The 25,643-nt window shown below is 45.3% G+C and overlaps 1 protein-coding gene across 1 annotated transcript in view; it reads right to left on the bottom strand.

Annotated features, from left to right (window-relative positions):
- Positions 1–25,643, bottom strand: part of LPCAT1 (lysophosphatidylcholine acyltransferase 1) — a 163,801-nt gene that overhangs the window by 759 nt on the left and 137,399 nt on the right. Inside the window, exons 7-13 of the mRNA XM_073562638.1 lie at positions 25,333–25,367; positions 25,043–25,097; positions 20,941–21,023; positions 15,775–15,900; positions 15,380–15,533; positions 12,277–12,375; positions 4,981–5,122 (exon numbers count right to left, since the gene is read on the bottom strand). Of these exons, the coding sequence (XP_073418739.1) occupies positions 4,981–5,122; positions 12,277–12,375; positions 15,380–15,533; positions 15,775–15,900; positions 20,941–21,023; positions 25,043–25,097; positions 25,333–25,367 (694 nt within the window). The remainder of the gene's footprint in view (positions 1–4,980; positions 5,123–12,276; positions 12,376–15,379; positions 15,534–15,774; positions 15,901–20,940; positions 21,024–25,042; positions 25,098–25,332; positions 25,368–25,643) is intronic.

Raw genomic sequence — 25,643 nt, 5'->3', positions numbered from 1 at the left:
TAAAAAATTGGCATGGTCTTCGGTGTAATTTTGATAACCTGCTGAGGAAAAGCCCACTGCTGGAGGATGATGTTACTAATCTGGAAAAGGGGACAGTATCCCAAAAGGTTCACAGGCTATTAATAACAGCTCACAGCTGTTTACTTAGCCTTTACTGGTCAGTTGGACCACAGGAAAAAAAAAAAAAAAAGGTCATGTAGGGTCCCCCTATAAATTCTAACCAGCAAAGGCTAAACAGACATTTGTAGGTTGATATTAATAGATATTGCCCACCAGGCTACCAACATCCAACCTCAGTTGCCCCAGAAATGGTACATCCATAAGACGCGTCAAATATGGCACTTAGCCTCGCTCTTTCCACTTGCCCTGGCAAGTGTGATAATAGGGTTGGGTTGATGTCAGCTTTGTATTGTCAATTGACATCAAGCCCAGACGCAGTGGCGTATCCAGGGGGGGGCAGCCGGGGCAGTTGCCCCGGGCGCAGCCAGCAGGGGGGCGCAGTCGGGCCGCCTAATGCAGCGGTCCGCAGTGTCTCCCCCCGGCGGCTGCGCTCTGCCGCCCCCCATCCTGTGAGCCGGCTGTTCTCTGTGACGGCTGTCAAGCTGACAGCCGACGCAGAGAAGGAGGCCGCGCCGGCTCCCAGGCAGCAATTGTACTGGCGTCTATACAGACGCCTGTACAATTAGCTCTGACCGCCAGGTCAGAGCGACGTCAGCAGCGTGATCATGTCATGTGATCACGCCGCTGACGTCACTCCCCGGCGCCCAGAGCAAACGCTGGTGGTAAGTGTGCTCCTCTGTGGAGCTGAAGAACCACCGAAGATGGGAGATGGGGGGGTGTTAATGAGTGGGGGGGTTATTGAGTGGGGGTTAAAGTGTGGGGGGTTAATGAGTGGAGATGGGGTTTAATGTGGGGATGGGTGTTAATGAGTGGGGGGTTATTGAGTGGAGATGGGGGTTAAAGTGAGGGGGTTAATGTGGAGATGGGGGTTAATGAGTGGGGGGTTAATGAGTGAAGATGGGGGTTAATGAGTGGGGGGTTATTGAGTGGAGATGGGGATTAATGTGGGGATGGGTGTTAATGAGTGGGGGGTTATTGAGTGGAGATGGGGGTTAAAGTGAGGGGGTTAATGTGGAGATGGGGGTTAATGAGTGGGGGGGGTTAATGAGTGAAGATGGGGGTTAATGAGTGAGTGGGGGTTAATGAGTGGAGATGGGGATTAATGTGGGGATGGGGGTTAATGAGTAGAGATGGGGGTTAAAGTGTGGGGGTTAATGTGGGGATGGGGGTTAATGAGTAGAGATGGGGGTTAAAGTGTGGGGGTTAATGTGGGGATGGGGTTAATGAGTGGGGGGGTTAATGTGTGGGGGTTAAAGTATGGGGGTTAATGAGTGGGGCGTTAATGAGTGTGGGGGTTAATGAGTGGCGATGGGGGTTAATAAGTGGGGGGGTTAATGTGTAGGGGGGTTAATGTATGGGGTTTAATGAGTGGAGATGGGGTTAATTAGTGGGGATGGGGGTTAATGAGTGGGGGTACATAATGTGTGGGGGGATTTGGGAGTGGGGATGGGGGATACTTAATGTGTGGGGGGATTTGGGAGTGGGGATGGGGGATACTTAATGTGTGGGGGGATTTGGAGTGGGGATGGGGGGTACTTAATGTGTGTGGTGGATTTGGAGTGGGGATGGTATTTAACGTGTGTGGGGAGATTTGAGGACACAAAATGAAGAGTATGTATGAGGGCATATATGAGGAAGCAGTATGGGGGATGGGTGCAGACAGTAAGGGGTGCGAACGGATGAATTTATGTGGGCACAGTATGGGGAGTGAGGGTGATGGGATGTGTGCAGACACAGTATGGGGAGTCGAGGATATGTGTGAGCAGACAGTATAGAGAGTGAGGGGGTAAATATATGAGGAGACAGTATGGTGAACAGGAGGATGATAGAGGAGACAGTATGAGGAGGGAGGGGAATAGTGTGAGGCGACAGTATATTGCAGACATTTTTATTTAGGAGCATTATAATGACACTTCTATCTTTAAGGGCATCGTGTGAAGATTTGCTGCAGAAGACCGGAGAAGATGGAAGTCTGCTGAGACGAGATGTGGATGAGAAAACTCATCATGGGGTCTGGACAAGAAGAAAAGGAGAACGACTGCAGAGACGACGTCATCTATAAGGTACCTGGATGTAAATATTATTAGTGATACTGACTAATTCTCATGTTTTTATTTGTTAGGAACATTACAGGGGTTGTCCAGGTTTGTGCTGAGTCTGCTGTCATTCTATGTGACTGCAGACTTCTGAATTCTCACAGTGCTCACTGAACACTGTCAGGATTCTCTCATGCCGGTAATTTACATACATACGGTCACATGCTGACTAGACATGTGTGGCCTCACTCAATGAAAATGAACAGAGCAAGGCCGGGCACGTCTAGTCGGAATGTGGCCAGAAGTATACAAATCACATACTTGTGCTGACATGACTGTACATCGGCAAGGGAGAATCCTAAAAGTGTGCAGTGCATTCGTTGTGAGAATTCAGAAGCTCCAATGTCAGGACTCAGCTCTGCAGGTTGCCGTAGTCATCACATGGACACTTCACTCATATGCGATTTTCATAGATGTGGTCTTGTGACAACGAGCTTCTCTTCCTGCTTTCAGTTTTTTACTGAACATCGAGAGCATTAGGGAGAGCAGCTTGTGGGTACATGGCTAAGTGTGCAAGTCACATATGTACTTTTTTTTTGGGGGGGGTGGGGGGCGCCGAACCAAATTCTTGCCCCGGGTGCCAGAAAGCCTAGATACGCCTCTGCCCAGACGTTAGTAATGGAGAGGAGTCTATTAGACGCCCCCATTACAAACCTCATTGTCATATTGTAAAAAAAATAAACAGCAAGAATAAAGTCCTTTAATTGAAACAAACCCCACCCTCATTTTCCCAATTATTGCACTAAAAATGAAAACAAACAATATTCCTCACCTATCCAAAAACAATCCATTTGTCCCATGAAGAAGTCCAGCTCTGCTACATCTGGATTACATAGCTAAGCAGTGGCATGATGCGACTGCTCAGCCATGAATGCAGGAAACAATGAGCAAAGATTGGGGAGCACCTTCACTGATGAGTGATAACGTCAGACGTTACCGCTGGCCACAGAACTGTGGTAACCTTAATTACGTCACAGCTAGCACAGTGAGAATTTTCTCAAGGTGTTAGCACTGATCTCATTGAGGTCATCGCATTTCATCGGACTGCTCATAATGAGCTGCCCATGGCAGCGGCAACTTCAGTGACCTGCGGTAACCTCAATGAAGTCACTGCAGGTCACTGAAGCTGCGCTCTGACTCTCAGCCCAGTGTCTCCTGGATGTCAAGCTAAACTCTCGCATCATGCCACCACTCAATCCGGCATCCAGATGCAGCAGAGAAGGATTACAGCGTGACACAAATGGATTATTGTCGGACAGGTGACGAATATGTTTTATTTTTAATTTATACTGTAATAAAAAGGATAAAGAGGGTCAGGGAGTATTTATTCATTATTATTTATTTAAAATAAAGGATTTTATTCTTGCTGTTTTTTTATTTCAAAACTTACTATTGGGTTAATAATGAGTGAGTCTTATAAACGTCTCTCCATTACTAACCCTTGAACATGATTTCAGCTGACATTACAAATCTGACAACAACCCCAGCCCTATTGCAACACTTGAAACAGCCACAGTGCAAATGGTAAGAGCAAGGCTAAGCACCAGAATTGGTGCATCTTATTGATGCAACATTTCTGGAGCGGCTCAAAACTGCTGTTTTTATTCTGGGATGGGGCCAATATCTATTGCCCCTTTCAAGGCCATTAATATCAGCACGCAACTGTTTAGTCTTTGCTGGTTTTTGATTATATGGGAGACTCCAAGTCAATTTTCTTGCAGGGGAAGAGTCTCCCCTATAATAACCAGTAAAGGCTAAACAAACAGCTGTGAGCTGATATTAATAGCCTGGGAACAATTATGGCCATTGGCAGTTTTACCAGAATATTAACATGAGCCCCCAGTGGCTTTCCCCTTGCCATTTCAAAAAAAGGTACACGAGAGCCCAAGCCTTTTTTTATTAATTATTTTCTACACGATGTACACATACATTCAACTCCCATCATTGTTTCCTGGTTGTGCTGATCTCAGAGAGACTAGGTGACAATGATGCGTGCTACCTTCAATGGTAGGTGACAATGATGCGTGCTACCTTCAATGGTAGGTGACAATGATGCTGCGCCTGGGAACAGCCAACTGTACAGCTTTTCCCAAGCACTGGTACGTGTCACACGGGTGGCACACGGATGTGACACACGTACAGCAAACGGATACACGCACGTCACATACGTACATACGGATGGAACACAGACTACAGTGCTGTTTTTTCCAGTACAGGAAGCACCAGGACGTGTGAAGGGGGTCTAATGGTAATTGGGAACCCTGTAACAGCTAAACGGCTGCAACTACGAATTTCTTCTACTTTTTTGTAAGTGTTCAAGGTTACATGTTCTTTTTTCTGTTTGTTTTTCCCTTTGAGGAAGGGATTGGCAGAAACAATTTAAAGTGACAATGGTATATTTGTATTATCTTTCTGGCATTTCTGAGTTTTTTTTTAACATAAAAACTGTATGTTAATATTCTAATGATGTCAACCATGCCTTCTTATTTCTAAGGAACATGCCAGGGTAAAATAAAAATTACACCTCTTGCACATCATTATGTTGCCCAGAGGTAAAAAGAACATAGGTACACAGCTCAGATGAAAACAGTGTGCAAATTTCTGCACAAAAAAAGAAAATTATACAGAGATGAATGTAAAATGCTCTCATTGGAGCTGCACTATATTATTTAGAATAATGTAGCAGGCTTGACTGCAGGCCTATGTAAAAGTACAGATAAGACCAACATTTGTACAGGAAATCTTCAAAGAATCTACAACTTACCATATGTGATTTTACTCTTTTCATCCTCATCTATCGCTCTAAACAGATCTGTTACATTCAGTTCTGACACTCCCAATGCAGTCTTCAGAATCACTGCCAGCTCCTCCTCTACTATAGTTTTATCATTTTCTGACTGGTACATCTACAGGAGAGTAGAAAATGTAATGTAATTCAACAGTGTAAGGCTGTAAAAAAAAATCATAATGAAACATTACATCCATGTTAAAGAAAATCTGTCACTAGGTTCTTGCTATCTCATCTGACAGCAGCATGATGTACCGTAGATGCAGAGTCCCCGATTCCAGCAATGTATCACTTACTGAGCCGTCTGCGGCAGTTTTGATAAAATCCCTGATTAATCTTCTGCACTTCAAACCAGCTCTCTGAATGCTGAGCTCTGTAAGCCCATCCACACCACTGATTGTCTGATTTCTGTATACACTGTGCGTAGGCAGAAAGTGGCCAATCAGTGGTGGTGGTGGATTTATGCAGAGTTCATGAGTATGAAAGACTACATGGCAATAGGTTTACCAGTTCTCTAGTGACAAGCTCCTCATGATAAAACAGTGATTTTATAAAAAAACAGGATTTTTGGGTTGCTTACCGTAAAATCTGTTTCTCGGAGCCTTCATTGGGGGACACAGAGACCTTGGGTGTATGCTGCTGCCACTAGGAGGCTGACACTATGCACAAAAAAAAGGTTAGCTCCTCCTCCGCTGTGTACACCCCACCGACCGGCAGAGAATTCCTCAGTTAGTGAGAAAGCAGTAGGAGAAGTAACAGAATAGGTTGACAACATAAACAACTCAACTGTAACCATTCAACCAAAGTAAGAACAGGAGCTGTAAAACATGGGAGGGTGCTGTGTCCCCCAATGAAGGCTCCGAGAAACAGATTTTACGGTAAGCAACCCAAAAATCCTGTTTTCTCGTTCGCCTTATTGGGGGACACAGAGACCTTGGGACGTCCCAAAGCAGTCCCTGGGGTGGGAAACAAACTTCCATCAGGCCAGCGGACTCACCACCGCGGCCTGCAGAATCCGTCTACCTAGGCTGGCGTCCGCCGAAGCGTAGGTGTGGAGTCTGTAGAATTTCACAAACGTGTGAACCGATGACCATGTTGCAGCTTTGCAAAGCTGCAGTGCGGAAGCTCTGTGGCGCACCGCCCAGGAGGCACCCACTGCCCGAGTAGAGTGGGCCCTGATACCCGGAGGGGCTCCGCGACGCTTAACACGGTAGGCTTCCAGGATAGCCGATCTGATCCAGCGAGCAATGGTGGCCTTTGACGCCGGGTGACCTTTCCGCGCTCCATCAGGGATAATGAAAAGAGACTCTGTCTTTCGCAAGGAAGTCGTCCTAGACAGATAGACTCTTACCGCCCTAACCAGGTCCAGCTTGTTCAAGGACCACTCTCGGGGATGAGTTGGATTCGGACAAAAGGACGGTAGCACGATATCCTCGTTGAGGTGAAACGAGGACACCACCTTCGGAAGGAACGAGGGCGGAGGCCGCAGAACTACCTTATCCTGGTGGAGAACCAGAAAGGGAGAGCGGCACGAAAGAGCTGCCAATTCCGACACGCGCCGGACGGAGGTGATGGCCACCAGAAAGGCTACCTTCCAAGAAAGGAGAGAAAGGGAAATATCCCTGAGGGGTTCAAAGGGCGGACCTTGCAGAACCTCAAGAACCAGATTAAGATCCCATGGATCCACGGGCGCCCGGTACGGCGGGACCGTGTGAGCCACGCCCTGAAGAAAGGTCTTAACCTGAGGACGGGAAGCCAACGTTTTCTGAAACAGAATGGACAGCGCTGAAACTTGACCCTTCAGGGAACTGAGGGCAAGCCCCGCATCCAATCCTGCCTGAAGAAACGCTAGGACTGAAGGGAGCGAAAAGGACATGGGCGCGACGTCATTGGTCTCACACCAAGTGAAATAGGCCTTCCAAGTACGGTAGTAAATCTTGGAAGATGATGGCTTTCTGGCTCGGATCATGGTCTGAATTACGTGGTCGGAAAATCCTGCTCGTTTCAGAACCTCGGTCTCAACAGCCACGCCGTTAAATTGAGCGGCCGAGAATTGGGGTGGCAAATCGGACCCTGAGACAGCAGATCTGTTCTGTCTGGAAGCTTCCAGGGGGCGTCCGCGAGAAGGTTGACAATGTCCGCGAACCAAGACCTTCTGGGCCAATTCGGGGCGATGAGAATGACCGGAAGTCCTTCTGCCTTGATCTTCTTCAACAGCTTGGGAAGAAGAGGCAGAGGAGGGAAACAGGTAGGGAAGTTCGAACTGGGACCAAGGAACGGCCAGGGCGTCGGCGCCCACTGCCAGAGGGTCCCGAGACCTGGACACGAATTGTGGGACTTTCCTGTTGAGGCGAGACGCCATGAGGTCTACATCCGGGGTTCCCCACCGAAGGCAGAGCAGATGAAACACTTCCGGATGTAGGGACCATTCTCCCGCCGCGAGACCCTCGCGGCTGAGAAAATCGGCGGCCCAGTTGTCTACGCCGGGAATGTGAACCGCGGAAATTGTCGGAACGGAAATCTCCGCCCCAACGAAGAATCTTGGACACCTCCGCCAGGGCTGAGACACTCCGTGTTCCCCCTTGGCGGTTGACATATGCCACCGCTGTGGCGTTGTCTGTCTGAATCCGTACCGGCAGTCCCTTGAGGAGCTTTTCCCAGTGGACCAGAGCAAGATGGATCGCTCGAATCTCCAGAACGTTGATCGGCAGCGCTGATTCCCGATCCGACCATCGACCCTGAACAGTGTGGTTGCGGAACACAGCACCCCAACCGAGGAGACTGGCAACTGTGGTTACTATCTGCCAGTGAATGGGAAGGAAGGATCGACCCGATAGAATGAGAGGTGACGACAACCACCAGTTGAGAGACCGCTTGACGGTAAGAAAGATGGACAGGGCGATCCAGGGACCGAGGCGACCTGTTCCACTTCGATAGAATGGCCTGCTGGAGAGGCCTGGCGTGAAATTGGGCAAAGGGAACTGCCTCTATCGCCACCACCATCTTTCCCAGGACCCTCATGGCTGTACGGAGGGATGGGAATCACGAGGTCTGCAGCGATCGTACTTCCTGCTGCAGAGAGAGAATCTTTTCTTGTGGGAGAAAGACCCTTGACCGACGAGTGTCGAACAGAAGACCTAGAAAGACCAGGCGTTGGGTAGGAACCAGACAGGACTTTTTCCTGTTGACTATCCACCCGAAATTGGAAAGAGTGTCCAGGACGATTGACAAACTTTGGTGAGCCTGTTGGAATGAGGGAGCCTTGATCAGAATATCGTCTAGGTACGGGAAAAGAACGAGGCCTCTGACTCAACAAAGCCATCAACGCAGCCATGATCTTCGTGAAGACTCTGGGAGCGGTGGCAAGACCGAAGGGCAGTGCGACAAACTGGTAGTGGTGCTGTCGAATCGCAAAGCGCAGGAACTTCTGATGTCCGGTGAAAATTGGAACATGTAAATAGGCATCTTGGATGTCTATTGAGCACATGAATTCCTGCTCCTCCATGGAGGCGATGACTGAGCGAAGCGACTCCATGCGGAAGTGGCGAAGGCGGACTTTCTTGTTGAGCAGCTTGAGATCCAAGATGGGTCGAACTGCGCCGTCTTTTTTCGGCACTACAAACAGGTTCGAGTAGAACCCCGTGAAGCGCTCCGATTCGGGAACGGGCACAATCACCCCGGAACTGAGGAGAGCGGCAATAGCCGTAGAGAACCCCGGGATCAAGGCTGGATCCTTTGGAGGCCGGGATTCGAAGAAACGATCCCGTGGGAGAGAGACGAACTCTATCTTGTATCCTGAGGATACGACCTCCCTGACCCAGGCGTCCTCCACGGCGGCCAGCCAAACGTCCCTGAAGGAAAGAAGTCGACCTCCCAATTGGAAAGGCCCCTCGCGTGCCCGATGATAGTCATGCTGAAGTAGACCGTCCAGATCTAGATCTGGACGGTCTGCCCTGGGAGGAGTGGGGTCGCCAGGAAGGAGTGGGTCTGAAGGAAACTTTCTTTCCCTCCTGGCGAGCCTGCGGTCTCTGTTGGCTGGAGGAGTTGTCCGCCGTATTGAAACGGCGGAAAGTCCGAAAGGGTCGAAACTGACGCCTTAGAGGGGGTCTGCGAGGCTTGGACTGAGGGAGGAGTGAACTCGTGCCTCCGGTGGCGTCCTTAATAATCTGGTCCAATTGGGACCCAAAGAGACGCACCCCCTGAAAAGGCAGGTTAGTGAGGGACTTTTTAGAAGACAAGTCCGCTTGCCATGCCTTTAGCCAAATTGTACGTCGAATTGCAACAACGTTGCTTGACGCCTGAACTGCACAGGATGCAGCATCCAAGGAAGCGGAGAGAAGATAGTCCCCAGCATGGGAGATCTGATTGGCGAGATCGTCCAAATGCTCCGGTTGCGCCTTATCTAAGATGCCCTGACGAAGGTCGTCTGCCCACGTGGCTATGGCCTTTGCTGCCCAGGATGAAGCAAAGATTGGACACACCGCCGCTGAAGCCGCTTCAAAGGCAGACTTCGCCAGGGATTCTATAATCCTGTCATTAGAATCCTTTAGGGACGCCACGCCTGAAAGCGGGAGAACCGTGTTATTGGATAGCCTGGACACGGGCGGATCGACCGAGGGAGAGGCCGACCAGTTGTCCGTGAGCTCCTTAGCAAATGGGTAGAGTATGCCGAGACGTTTTCCTCTTTGAAAGCGTCTGGTCGGATCCTCTCTTTCCTTGGTAAAAATTTTCCCAAACTCGGAATGGAAAGGAAAAACCCTGGAAGGAGTTTCTGCCCGTCTGAACGAAACCTCCTGATCTGAGGATTTCGCAGGGGAGTCAGCAATATCTAAAGTATGATGGATCGCAGCAATGAGGTCCTGCACTGTGACCTTCATGCTTGCATCCTGGTCTGAATCCAGCTCTAAAATCCCCTCAGATGACCTGTCCGAAAGCGCTTCCCCTGACTCGGGAGAGGAGGCCCGAGAGGGAGGCTGGTGAGAAGGGCTATGCGGTGAGATGGGACTAGGAGAGGATTCCGGCTGGGAATCTTGCCTGGGTCTTTTGCGACTACCGCTGGCTGATTCAGATGGAACAATTTGGGACCTGCTTGGCCCTGCTGAAGTGTCCAGGGGCAACTTATCAAGAACGGCCACCAGGGACTGAGACACCTTGGTGAGGTCTGCCACTGATTGAGATAGCGAGGAGGCCCATCCCGGCATGGGGGGCTCACTCACCACTGGGGCTATGGATGGCTCCTGAGCGGCGTCAGGCTGGATTGGATTGCTACAATCCGACTGGCCTGAGGGAAGTTTGCGATTGCACGAAGAACATGCAAAGTACTTGACTAAAGTGCAGGGGGGGGCGGTAGAGCGGGTACGATCAGACTTAGAGTTAGACATAGTGAAAAGCTGAGGTAATGCCGGAAGGTTGGGGGACCGAGGGCGGAGAAGGGTCAGTCTGCAGTGCAGAGCTACTCACGGTCCGGTGTCCCCAGAAGCGACGCTCTGCGACCTGTCAGTGGATGCAGGTCAGAGCGAAATCCGGCCGACAGACCTCCTGAAAAAAACCAGCTGGAGAAGATGCTAGGAGCTGGTGCCCGGCTAACAGGCTGGGAAAATGGCGCCTTCCTGAGAAAAAGCGCGCATTCAGGAGAGGAGGGAGGGCGGAGCACCACGCAGGGTTAACAATTCACCGCCCTCTAGCCAATAACAGGCTGGGCAGGTGAAGGACAGGCGGTGGGAGGGCCTGGGAAGAGCGGGAGAGAAGCCCGCTTAGAAGAAAGGGGCGGGGGGCGTGGCCGCGACGCAGCAGTAGGCCCGAACTGAAGCCGGGGCCTAAATTAGTTGCGGCGGCCGCCTGTCAGCAGGGGGTCGGCGCGGAGGTCCGAAAAAGTGGGACGCCGCAGTCGCAAGCCGCTCCCAATGGGAAAAAACCCTGTGCTCCCTGTCCCCAGAAGGGGGGGGAGGGAAGGGGGGGATGCCCAGCAAGATTGATCTGCCTATAGCCTTGTGGCGACTGCGAGCGACTGCAGCGCCTACAACCGGGGTTCCCCTGTGACCATTGAAGAGGCGACCGTCGGGAATGGGCAGCCAGGTAAATAAATAAAAAAAAAAAAAAAAATACTCACCCATCCACGATCCGTTACCTGTCTGAAGAAGTCTTGCGTCTCATCCAACCGACAGGCTCTGGTAGGCGAGTGGGAGGGAGACTGGCGACAAGGACCCCTGGAGTCGCTGGCACGTCTTGGTGTCGGCGTCCGTCTGGCTGGTCCTGCCGCGGAGAACTGCAAGGATACGGGGTGGCAGTACACGCCGTACTTGCAGACTCCATGTGGGAGTACAGATGTGACTTTTCACTCTGTATCCCTCCGTAGAACCTGAAAAGGAACGACGCACGACGAGGTAGATATGGGTCTAATAAAAGACCCGTGTCCACCTCCTACTGACACTAAGCTAAACTGAGGAATTCTCTGCCGGTCGGTGGGGTGTACACTGCGGAGGAGGAGCTAACCTTTTTTTTGTGCATAGTGTCAGCCTCCTAGTGGCAGCAGCATACACCCAAGGTCTCTGTGTCCCCCAATAAGGCGAACGAGAAATGGGCCACAATCACACCTAAGCAATACATGTGACTAGTTTCTCCATTCAGGAGGTGTCTTGAATCTGTCATCACCAGCAAAGGCTTTTGTATGCAATATTTAATAAATTTCAGTAAGCGTTCAATACTTTTCCCTGTGTCATTTCTCATTATTACACATAATTTATGGACATCTACGGGTTGATTTCTTTGCTTCTGAGGTTTGCATGGGTTGTCACCGACATTTGGTGAGAATTTCATGTCAATAGCACCTTTAGAAATATATTTACTTAGAAAATTGTTGAAGGTATTCAATACTAAGTTTCACCCAATGTAGATGCCATTGTCAAAGATTGAGAATGGCATTTAAGTGGTTAAAATCACAGAGATTGGGGAAAGCTTCAGTTGCTGTAGTTACAGTCAGATGCCGGCTATGTAACAAAGATGCAGGTCATAGCTCATTAAGTGGCTAAAGAAATGTAAAAGCATATTAAACTATTAAAGGATCTCTTTAAAACAGCCAATAAATACAATTTTTAGAACAGGGGAATGTGAGGGGCTAATCACAGCTGTCAGCATGTAATGAAATGTGGCTCATTGCCATAAACCATCAAAGTTTTACATTTTGGGAATGATAAACGCATTAAGAGATAATAACAGAACACCGTTCAATGCACCCAAGTTTATCACTAAACGAGCAGAGACATTGCTACTTGCCTCGAAAGCCAACTGAATGGTTTCCAGTGTCTTGGAAGGTCTACATACAACAGACAGAGCAATGACATACTCCCGTAGGTCAATGACACTTTCTTCATTCTGAAATAGCAATATGATAAATATAATTAGATATTCTCATTCAAGAAAAAGGCTGAAAGAAAGACTACAAAATGTCATATGCCGGATTCATTTACCCTTTACATCCCTACCATTTTATTCCATTAAAAGAAACACAGTTATTGTAAAATCTGGGAATAAATGCGTAGAAAATAAGTAACAGGCACAAGGTAGTCACAAATTGCTTCTTATCTCATTTGCATATACAGTTTTTTTTTTTTAGCAACACCACTATAATCTATACTACAGAAATGATTCAAATTCCCGTTCTTACCTCTGTACGTGGTTTAATTAACATTTTGGCCTTGACCGAATCCCTTTAATTACCATACTTCTATCCAGTTTCCTAATAGATATTTACCTTTTTTAATCAATTAACTGGTTTAAATATATATGGCCCCAAAAACTGTACAGAAATTAATCATGTCACTGTGTTAATTTTCCAAACAACATCTACAAAATTAGTGTTACGCACATGGTTGTGGAACCACTGTGCCTCGGTCCGGGGACAGTCTGGAGGGACATAACTAAGTGAACATCTGGTTCTTCACTACAACCTGATGGTGTGGTTAACCTTGCACATAGGTGGACGTCAGGTGCTACTGAAGGACGGCCCCCAGAACCGTGGCGAATCACTGGTGCAGATAAACAGGAGCTGGTTCAGACGGATCAGGAACAGGACTAAGCACAGGCAGGACAGGTTCGGGTATAGGTACAGCAGCACGGGCAGGATCAGGTGCAGAAAGGGCAGACAGGGCAGACAGGGTCAGGTAAATAGGTCGGTCAGGATCAGATTCAAATGGGAATGGTTGGCCGTATCAACTTCCCGTTTGTGGCACATTAGTATATGGGAGGGGGAAAACTTTTCAAGATGGGCTGTGACCATGGCGGCCATTTTTGTTTTGCCCATTCTGCAAATTCAGTGTGCCGATCTGGGTCACCAACCATTCCCATTTTATTTAGGTGTATCCATATAAATGGCCCACCCTGTCATCCCACTGCGACAGTTTGACAGTAAGTTTGTAACATTTTTATCTGTCATTTTCTGAGCTCCTCTCAATTGATTTATGACCACATCAAAGTTGAACGTGAAAAGAAACAATGAGCCAAAGCCTAACGGTGCAATATTTTTAGACATCAGTAGACTATGACTAGCTACTCAGACTATGTGCACATAACCGTGCATTGAGGTACGGACAGTCTGTTCGTTTATTGTTTTGCATAGCCCCTATTCAAGGTACGTACATAGAGCTATTTGTGAGGATAGATAGGTTTATTGTACCTAGTAGAGTATTTTTTTTATCTTTGTTTAGCTCTCCTGTCAGACCTTTCTCTGATTTTTGATATCTAGCTATAGGGTTTATCCAACTCAATGGCTGCTACTATTAGCTATTTAGCTTGATATATACAGCACCTAGGTTTTAGAGGAGGAATTCATAAAAAAAAGTGGTCAATTCTGTACTAATATCCCTTATCCTGGTATGCATGGTCCCCTCATCCCCAGCCGGGTATGCACGGCCCTCTCATCCCTATCCTGGTATGCATAGCCTTCTCATCACTATCCTGGTATGCATGGCCTCCTCATCCCTAAACTGGAAAGCATGGTGCCCTTATCCCGATCCTGGTAGGCATGACCCCCTCATCCCTGTCCTGGTATGTAGGGCCCCCATCCTTATCCTGGTATGATTAGCCCCTATCCCCATACTGGTTTGCATGGCCTCCATCAAAAAAACATAAAAAAACCAAAACCATACTTACCTTCTTGCGATCCCCTTGCAGCTTCCTGTTCTGATGGTAAGCAGTGCATGGCAGAGACGTCATGCGCTGCTTACAAGCTAAAGACAGCTGCTGGAATTCTCACTGCTCCCCATGCCGGGATTATGTGCGTGGAGAGCAGTGAGCATTCATTGCTCTTTAGTAGCGAGCACAGGGTTAGCCGCAGCTGCCGGGCGTTCACATGTGCCCGCTCTACTAAAGGGAATGAATATTCACTGCATTTTGGGGGGTATATTCCCCCCCCCCCAAAAAAAAAAAAAAAAAAAAGCCACCAATTTGTTGATAATAGAAGGATATCCCCTAGTAGTCCATCTTAAGAGGCATGAATAAACAAGGCAATCCCAAAAGCAGATATGCATGTGCAAATTAGAGTTCTAGTTAGCATACCTATAGATATCCTGTGGAGCAACAGAGAGACAAGGAGGGGGGACAGGACACTAGCACACCTGTGCCTCCCCAACAGTCATACACTTTTCATGGTTATTTACCACTATGACTTAACATAATATCTTATGACTGCTAAGGCCTGTTTCACACTTCCGTTTTTTCAAATCCGTCAAAATCCGTTGTTTTCCGTAAAAAAACGGATCCGCCATTTTTTGCAGGATCCGTTTTTTTTGTCCCATAGACTTCCATTACGGTTACCGCGGATCCGTCAAGAAAACGGATCCGTTTTTAAAAAAACGGATCCGTTTGCATCAGTTTCCGTCAAAAAAACGGAAACGGATCCGTTTGGCGGACACAAAAACGGAAGTGTGAAACAGGCCTACATTAGCACATCTACATCCAGTTTTCGTAACTGGACATATGCACTGTGGTTTTTTCCATCTTTTTATACTTGTTCTTTTGATTGGATTTAACAATAAAGTATTTTGGGCTTGGTGATTGTTTTTCTTCCTTTGTCTTGCCATATATAATGTAATGTGGTCTAATGTGTAATGTAATGTGGTCTTACCAGTGGAAAAGCACCCATTCTGTTCTTTGCATCTTACGTTGCAAAGGTTGATCAACCCTCATTTTCACTTACATACCACTGTCCCATCTACTCTCACTTAACACACTCTACATTTTTTATGTATCACATACGGGTTAGCTTTTTTTTTAGATCATTAATACAATATTTAATATACAGTGAATCCCCATTTCATAGCATAGTCGGACTTTGCACAACATTATAAAATATAACATGCATAGGAAATGGAAGTCAAACCTCATCAAATAAAGAAAACAGGTCCTCTAATTTCTCCATTACTGGAACAGATAAATACTCCGCAAACTCCTTTAGGTTTATTTTTTCCCCATTTCTTTTTTTAGCACTTTCAGAGAACTGTTTCAATTCCTTTTCAAGCTTCTCTGGTTTTAAGCTGTAGAAAAAAAAACAAGTTAATTAATAGAAAATGACTAACCTTTTTAAATACTTGTTCCTGGCTTGTTCTGTTTAACACAAATGTTAGGACCTACATAGTGTCTTCTATCTCTGCCTTATTTCTTCGGTACTTTTACAAATCAGACTAACAACACATGCCGCCATGGGGCTATTGGACTTCGTACAACCTTACATTGTGCCTGTATGACAAACAGTATACATTTAAAAAAGGCACCTACCCCAGACTTCTCACCAGTCTAGCAAATTCCAGAAGAGATGTATCTGATGGGAGACGGAGCTGTCCTTCAGCTAAGGCCAACTGGCAGTCTTCAAAAGTATAGTCTGTGACAGACACACCTAGGGCTCTTTAAGAGAAAGAAAGAAGGAATGGAAACTTCAATTAGCTACACAAGTAAATCAACATATACAATCCGTGTAAATATAATTGTATACTTTTCTAAGGAATTTTGTTAAATGTAATATTTTTTAATTACAAAAAAGTGTTACAAGTACAATGGAGAAGACTGCAACACCTGCTATGGTCATATTATAGACCATGCAGGATGCTACACCATGAACAGAAGTTTTTGGTGAACTTCATTTTTATCTTGGTGGAGATTAACCAGTATGATAATACATAATGGGTGTTCAAATATGGGAATAAACAAAAAGCTATAAAATGAAAAAATAAATAAAAGGTTTGTACAGATTCTACGTGCATGACCACCGATACTGTACTTTCCTACTACGTCTAAAAGCACGTGTTAAATTGCACTTCTCTAATTTACAGAATATAGACCATTTGTGTCTGTAAAATGACCTGATATATTAGCAAGTCACAAACCACAATGTATTTCTATACAGCTTATGAAAGTCTTCAATAGTTTATGAGGCTTACATTTTCGGGAATATAGACAGCAATAGGTTTCTTAAAGGGGCTATCTGGTCCTTTTTAAAATATTAGGACTGAGCGAGCACTAAAATGCTTGAATGGTCGTGACTTGAGCCGAGCAATTCATAATGCTTATTTTGAGTAACGAGTATAATGGGAGTAAATGGAAAATCCGACCATTTTTCTGGAAGACCCTACAAGGAGGTCTGGGGGGGGCAGTGAAAATGTAGAAATGGATGGACAAAATGCTGAATGGAAGGAGAACAGCATGGGCAAGACCCCTGGAAGGAGCTCTGACTCCCAGATCACTGCAAAGAACAATGGTGTCCCACTTTTAGTCCACTTTAAGTAATGACAGTAAAAAAAAAAAAATATAAAAAAAAGTCGAAATCGACGAGAAATTGGAGTTTACAGGAAAAAAAAATGTTAAAGAAACATTCTTTCCTGTATGGAGACATATAGAAGTTAAAATTTTTAAAGGATTAAAAGAAAAAAAAATAATAATTTAAGTAAATTAAAACTGAAATTTTTATAAAAAAAAAAAAAAAAAAAAAATGGAAATTTCAGTATAATTTACGAAGGAAGCAAGAACTGCCAAAAATTAGATGGAAGAGGGACTCCGATACACTCTGTATTAGACATAAAGGAGGGCCTCATACACATTCTATTCAAATTAGCATGTAGTGGTACTCCTAAGACTCATGAAGGCCATGTACTAAGTGCAAATCTTGCCAAAAATTACAAGCAGCGTCATCCATACAGCCTAGAAGGCACCAACTGGAGTGTCTCATAAAAAAAAAAAAAAAAAAAAAAAACAACAACTAAGTGCAGTTGTGGAACTTCTACATTCATAAGGATTTGCACACAGTGCAAAGCTAGGAAAAAATATATAAGTAGGGTCATCCATAGATCCTTGAAGACAACAACTGGTGGGCCTCATTCAAAGATTGAAGATTAAAAATACTTTATGTGCTGCTGTCATCTGGTGGTGTGGAAAAGTCAGGACTTTGTTCATTGTTATCAGATTGAGCCTGTAAGCATTTTCTGTTGACAGTCAAAAGTACCTGTCTGTTATGACCCCCTGCCAGCACTAAAAACCCGCTCAGACAAGATGCTAGCGGCAGGGCGCAACAACACCTCCAAGACATAGATGGACAGCTCATGACAGGTGTCCAGCTTTGAGACCCAATAGTTGAAGGTCGCAGAGGAATTAGGGAGAATGCTGGGTTTGTTGGCTAGGTACTGCTTGACAATCTTTAAAAACTTTTTCCTCCTTGTCAAAAATACCTGGCCATGAGGAAATGGCCACTGGGAGGGCGTCAGGAAATTGGCCCAGGTCTTTAACAGTGTATCCCTGCCTCTGCTGTACCTGGTGTGTGTCTCCCTAACCTCGCCTCCTTGGTTGGGCAAGGAAACTTGCCCCCTGCCGCTAGCATTGTCTCATGGGAATTTTTTCAACATCTTTTCCACAATGACCTTCTGGTATAACATCATTTTAGCAGACCTCTCCGACTCAGGAAGGAGAAATGCAAGGTTCTCCTTGTAGTGTAGATCTAGCAGGGTAAATAACCATTACTTTTTTTTTAGCCAAGATGAACGTAATGTGATGGTCACGGGATAGGCAGTGCTACATAAGTCGGCCCTATGTGCCAAGTTCCCTACAGCCAACACTTCCCTGTCTCCACCATGATGACTACTGTCCGTCTCTTCCTCAGCCCATCGAAGTAGGATAGATGGGATGAAGTTGGTGTGGGTACTAGCAATTTGTTGCACCAACAACCAGCTCCTGTTCCTCCTCCTCAGCCTCCACCTCCTCTGTTACCCAATCTGAGCAGATGAAAAGAGACTGGGCTGGGTAGTATCTCCCTGTCTGAGGTCTTCATCTATCTCCACTTGGTATGCATGTAAAACTTCAGCTTTAATTGTGAACAGCGACTGTTTAAGTGTGCATGAAAGCCGTATCGATTCGCTGATTATGCCGTCATCACTGCTCAACATTTTTTCTGGAGTCCTCAAAGTCTTGGAGAACCACACAAATGTCAGGCACCCATGACCACTCTTCAGTTATGTGTGGAGACTGCCCAGAATACCAATGGGCCCTTTAGAGCTGGTTTTCCACAACTGGCCACTGCAGTTCACAAAAACTTGCCATCATGTGCAGTGTGGAGTTTCAGCGCGTGGAGATGTCGTACACCAGTCGATGAGCTGACACTTGCATGCGCTGCTGCAGCATAGCCAGTGCAGCAGCAGCTGTAGCCAATTTGGGGAAACGTGAGATGACATGGTGTACCTTGAACAGAAGTTCTGGCAAATCTGGGTAGGTTTTCAGAAACTACTGAACAAGTTGAGCACATGGGTCAAGCAAGGTACATGTGTGAGCTTTCCAAGCTTCACAGCCGCCACCAGGTTACGGCAATTATCACACATGACCATGCCTGGTTCTACAACCAGACAAGAGCCACAGATCTGTCTGGTCTGTTCTACCTTTCAATAACTCTGCAGCGTTGTGCAGTTTGTCTCCTAGATATATTAGATTCAGCATAGGCTGTCGCTGTTGCAGTGCTGCAAAGCTTCCAATTTCCAGTTGATGTGGCTGACGTGATCTAAGATACTAAATCAGAGATGGAGGATGAGGGGAAGCAGCAAATGATGTAGGAGGTGGAAGAAATTCTGATAGACGTAGAGCTAGCAATCCTCGGCATCGGTAGCACATTTACCGTGCCAAGGTGGAACTTGACCCCAGCCTCCACAATGTTCACACAGTGCCACAAGTGCATGTTGTGTCGGTCATTAAGTGTACAATCTCAGTGTGTTGGTAAGGGCACGGGTGATGTTCCTGGACACGTGCTGGTACAAGGCGGGGACGCTACACTGTCAGCTGGGGACCGAGGGATGGCTGCCACCATGAGTCACCGGAAGTCTTTTGTGCCTACATGCTTAATCGGCAACATTTCCACAGCAAGCAGAATGGAAATGTGTCAGTTTAGTGTTTGTGCCTGAGGGTGGGTGGCTGGGAACTTTCTTTTTCGTTCCAATGCCTGGGGAAGGAATATCTGAACGCTGTGCTCAGACAAGTTTTTGGAATTGCCAGATAATGGTGCCTGAGAATTTGCAAGGGCGGAAGGCATCTGCTGAAGTGTCATGGACAGGGAATTGGGAAGCACCTAGCACAGGGGAAGAGGCAGTGGTGTCACCCGCTGGCACCAATCGTGGATCCAGGCATTCGGCCCACTGAATCAGGTGCTTAGATGACATGTGCCTGATCATGCTGGTGGTGGTTAGGCTCTTAATGATCAAGCCTCTGCTGATCTTGGCATAGGTTGCAAATGACCATTTTTTTGTCTCACAACTTTGTTTAAAAAACTTCCAGACTGGGGAACACTTAACTCTTTGACAGAGAAATTCATGAGTATCGGCGCCCTGTGGAACAGTTGCCCGCCTTGTTCATCTGGGCACCACACTGCCTCTTTCTGTGCTGTAGTTTCCCTCCCCCTCTGAGCTGCTGGCCTCGCTCTGCAAGCCAGTTTCCCATGTTGGGTCGGTGACTTCATCATCCACCACCTTGTCTTCCACTGCTGCACCCTGGTTCTCCTGACTTGGCGCCTTAACAACAACGTGACTTATAGGCAACTGTGTCTCATCATCATCACCATCATCATCTTTAGAAAAAAAATTTGCCTTCCCCAACAGTCATCTTCTTATGACCGTAGCTACTCTAAGTTTTGTGCATTACTACACAGCATCTCCGCCTGTCTTTCTTAGAACATTCAGGGTAAGAGGTCCCAATCAAGCAATGTTACTGTACAAAACTTCTCAGAATGTCCTAGTGTGGGTTCCTGGGCTCATGGAAATCAACATTGTGGGAGTAAGGGGTATCAGGGTGAGAATAAAGTGATCCAAACTGTTGGAGGGTGAGAGTGGACAGTGTGGAAGACTGGGTGGTGCTGGCAAGCATGCTGGAAGCTTTATCTGCTATCTAACCGACCATCTCTTTACACTGGTGTGGCTTGAGAAGTGGTGTCCCGTGCCTCCCTGCAAAGTGGGACAGGTAGCTGTGCGTTGTGGATGGGTGTGTCTTGTGATCCAAAAACAAGCGAAGTCGCACCTGCCCTACATCCTCGGCGTCTGCACTTCTCCGTCCCTTACCGAACACATTTTCTAATTGCTAGGTCTCTGGAAACCTAGTTTCCTTTATCAATTGAAACCAAATGTTTTAATGAACCAAAAAAAATTGGGCAACTGTAGCAAGCTAAGTGGTTTTAAATTTTTCAAAACCACTGTAAACTTACACAAAGGAGGATAAACTACTGTATATGGCTGACTAACTGCATCCAGAAAGCACATTTTTGAACTATTTTTTCTGTAGTTTTATATATCACCGTAATGTAACACTAACCACATTAAACTGTATGGATGACAATATAGTCAATTACTTCACCCCTCACGAAAAAAAAAAAAAAAACAAACACAGGAAACACAAACAAATAGGATAAAAGACCTTTGTGGTACATACTTTGCCATTACATGTCTTACGTTGCTTGCATACAGAGCAGGGTTCCTCTTCTCCTCTTCAGATGGAGTATAGATAGGAAGAAACTACAAGATACAACAGAAAGACAGGTCCACGTATGTATGAGCCGAGATCCTACGTAACACATACATTGACCATTAGTGAATCCCACTGCGACTGCTGTCCATCCCTTAGAACAAGCTAGGCCCTATGGTTTATGAGTTCTATATAGTTGCTGTACTCCAATGGCTATGGAGGATAGGAAATAATGCTTTATATACATTAATCATCTCTTCACTTAATACCCATTTTTTCATTAATGAATTCAGTTTAGTCAAACATATATTATCTGAAAGACACACTTAAATCCAATTTCATTTGAAAGAATATAAAAGAAGGTCTGTCACCAGATTTTCCAGGGCAAGACAGCGTACACTATTAAATAGATATATTTGACCCAATGAGGCAGGTATGCTAACTTTGAAAATCCAGGTCAGAATGGCTGCATAATGGTGCTATTTAGGCTGGTTTCTCATTTGCGCTGTTTAGCACAGCGCATCGTGCGCATCCATGCGCATGCGCCCTATGTTTAACATGGCGGGCGCATGGTCTAGCGTTTGCACATGTACGTATGCGATTTCGTGCGCATGCGTTTTTTTTGTAGTGTGCGCCTAGGCACGCACGACGCAACCTGTTGCATTTTTTGGACATGTGCACGCCTGCGTTTGAAATCACATGCGTTTTAATAGTTAACATGGCTACAAACTGGTTAAAACGCATGCAAAATGCATGATGCGGTTTTTTGCATGAGTTTCTATTGCGCACGAAGTGCAGTGCTAAAAAACACTAATGTGAAACTAGCCTTAGATGACCCTTTTGTATTCAGTTATAAAATGCAGTGCAGTAGCTCATCAGTCCAAGTGTATTCAATCTCTGCACACCCAGCTTGTATTAAACAAGTGCGAGATGTCAGCAGAAGGAGAGACACAGAAGCGCTGTCAATCAAGCTAGGTGGGTTGAGATTCAGTAAAACTTTCAGAAACCATAACACAGCCATTCTGATGTGAAAATTCAAAGTAAATTCAGCATTCTTATCAGGTCTAAGAAATCTATTTAGTAATGTATGCAGGTTTTATGGAGAAATGTGGTGACAGATATGTAAAGTGGATGCTAAGAATTTTCACTAAACCAGTCATCTGAACTTCAGATCATCCTTTCTGTGGTTTATTTAATATAATAGGTTGAGTAACTATTTATACATTATAATACTTTGTACTGATCCGGAATTGAAGCAAGTGCCCATTACTACATTCATATATCAGCTGACGACTACTGGGAAAATTCCACAATTTGCTCATCAGACAAATCCCTAATACTTCAGCAGAGCTGTAATAACTTAGCGGTAACGTAAGAATTTTCTATATTAAATTTACTATAAAATTAACATTATTATACTCAGATATTTAAAGGTTTAAATTTCTCCCATATTCTTATTGAACTTGCTTGAGTGGACATTGATGATAATACCGTAATAGCAAAAAAAAAAATGTACAAATTATGATTAGAATAGTTGCAATAGAGATGTGCAAACCCGAACAGTAAAGTTCAGCGTCCGTACCGAAACCTACGGTTTGGGCACTGACACCAAACACTGACTTCACCAGGAAGTCCATGTTACTGTTGGGGTTCAGCACGCCAAACACCAGGTGTTTTACAGCATGAACCCGCAGCTGCGATCGGAGGGAGGTGAAAAGTTTACCTCCGATCACTGGAGTCTGCTGATGGGACTACTGCTCCCATCAGCCTACACCTGCTGCCGATAATAACAGCAAGAGCAGACAGTGGCTGATGGGAGTATTCATCAACCGCCACCTGCGCTCTAAATAATTTAAAAAAAAAAAAAGTGTTGGCTCCCCTGTATTTTTGATAACCAGCTAGGCAAAACTCACAGCTGGAGGCTGGAACCCTCAGCTGTCAGCTTCAGCACGGCTGGTTATCAAGAATAGAGGGGTCCCCACGCCGAATTTTTTTTTCTTAAATTATTTAAATAAAAAAAACCAAAAAACTGTGTGGGGTCCTTCACATTTTTGACAACCAACCGAGCTACAGCAGACAACTGGGGCTGGTATTCCCAGGCTGGTAAGGGGCCATGGACAATGCCTGCCCCCTCCCAAGCCTAAAAGTAGCAGCCTGCAGCCTCCCAGAAAAGGCACAACTATTAGATGCACCACTTCTGGTACTTTGCCCAGCTCTTCAAACTTGCCCTGTAGAGGTAACAAGTGGGGTTTATATTTGTTGGGCTGATGTCACCTTTGTATTGTCCAGGGACATCAAGCCTACGGCTTAGTAATGGAGAGGTGTCTATAAGACACCTCTCCATTACTAATCCTATAGTAGTATGGTAGGTAAATAAACACAGCAAGTATAAAGTCTTTTATTTGAAATAAAACAAAATACACTTTTACTTTTTTATTTAAAAATAACAGACACAGTTATACTCACCCAACGCCCATTCAATTGAAACCCTTGCCTCCTGTAATAAAACAAAAATAAACAACCATATCCCTCACCTGTCCTTCGTTCTGTCCTATGCCGTAATCCATGTCTGGGGGATAAACAGTTTTTAACCTGGACGGTGCCAAGATGCAACCGTCCAGGCTGAGAACCACTGAGGAATGAGCTGCTGCAAGCGCAGCATCAGTGACTAGCGGTGACGTCAAGTGAATGGGGTTCAAGTCCAGGCACTGTTCTTGTAAACCAACCTTTAACTGTTCAGCCGAACCCAGACATCCATGGGTCCACCCATCTCTAGTTACTATTTTTGTGTTAAAAAATTGAAAATAAAGTCTTAAAAAAAAATTACTGTAAAGAATAATAATAATAAATAATAATAAAGAAGAGGTCTCATACCACTTTCCCATGTTATGGGGTTGTTGCACCATAGTGAATATTCAGATAGTAATATGGCCAGTGTTGATAATGAGACTCTGGTACGGTAAATTCTAGTAATGATACAATTTTACAGGTGCCACTAAAACAGGTTGGTATATGAAGTGGACAATCCCTTCAGAACCACATGTGTGGGGCGTGTGTAAAGCCCTCCATAGACTATAGTCAGCTGATTAATGGTTCGGATGATCGTTCAGCCAACCGTTCGGGTGGCAGCTATCTTGCCCGACTCATCTACAGACGGGCACGCTAGCTCTGCCAAGCACACCTCTATGAGACAACTGCTGCCAGACATCTTTAGCAGCAGCTTATCAGTTAGAAAACAAATGGATCAGCAGTTGGAAATTGGCCATGCCAAATCCCAATCTCCCCTCGACAATCATCTATTGGCGGCCCCCATACATATGAGACTGTTGGCTGAACCCACCCATATTGGTGGGTACAGCCAACATTAGTCTAATATGTATGGGGGCCTCAACTCCCTTGCCATGGATGGGGAAAACTTCTATATAGCAACCAGTGTAAAAGCCAGACATTCCAGAACTGAACTTATCTGAACAAGCTGGGTGCAGAAAGGGAATAGTGCAGAGCTGAAGCTCTGGAGACTGCAGGTTTGTGAATACAGCTCTGGACTGTAATGTAGGAAGTCAATTAAGGAACAGCACAAAATAAGTAATGCAATGTATTAAAGTTACTCAACTTTTCTTGCAGAACTAGAAAATAGAGCTCAAATCTGAGCACATGCTGTAAGTGTTTTGTGCTTTGTCACACAGTGCACATAAGGCAAAACTGGGTTTATTGGAAGAGGTGGTTTGTTATGTCATTTAGTCATTAATTAAGGATCTGGGATAGACTCCCAATAGGATACCAGCTCCGCAAACAAGCATTTTTTAATTAACTAGAGCTCTTTATATACTGTACCTATATGAACGCCAAGATACTAATACACACATACTGTATAAGTGTTTGACACCCCCCCCAAATATGGCTGATGGGGGTTCTGGAAAGACAGTGCCTATGTCACCGACTACAGATATGTAAATTGTATATGTACTAAAGTGCAATGTAATTTACTGCCAAATCACTAAAGGCAGCGTTATATTACGTATTTACAACCCTTTCAGAGAAATGTTTCCATAGATATTATCTTGCTCACCTCTATTTCTACATAATTGTGGAACTGGCATAAAGTAAGCCATAGTATATCCATCCTAAAAAAAAAAAAAAAAAAAAAGAAAGAAAACATTCATCACTAAAAATCAAGCATAAAGCTCTCTACTCATTATGCATTTCCATTACCAGAAATGCTTCTATTATATGGAGACAAGTTTGAGTATATCAAAGGAATACCTGACAGGTATTTAGTATAGCAATCTCATAACATACGAATATATACTCTGAAAATGTATTTTTTCATATTTCAAAGAGAAAAACCACAAAACTTACGCTCCAGGTCCTTGCCATGTCCAGGTTATGGTGTCCTAGGGAGTAAATTAAAACAAAGGATGAATTAAATATATTGAGATGGCAAAATCGGTTTTATTGCATTAGATGCAGCTACATAATAATAATAATAATAATAATAATAATAATAAATAATTTTATTTCTATAGAGCCAACATATTCCACAGCACTTTACATCATAGAGGGGACTTCTACAGACAATAGACATTACAGCATAGCAATAATCACATAGATCATAACAGATACCAAGAGGAATGATGGCCCTGCTCGCAAGCTTACAATCTATGCGGAAA

This window comes from Dendrobates tinctorius, unplaced genomic scaffold (genome assembly GCF_039654945.1).
Source record: "Dendrobates tinctorius isolate UK_male_01 unplaced genomic scaffold, ASM3965494v1 ptg000361l, whole genome shotgun sequence".
Lineage (NCBI taxonomy): Eukaryota > Metazoa > Chordata > Amphibia > Anura > Dendrobatidae > Dendrobates > Dendrobates tinctorius.
This window is presented reverse-complemented; position numbering and strand designations above follow the sequence as displayed.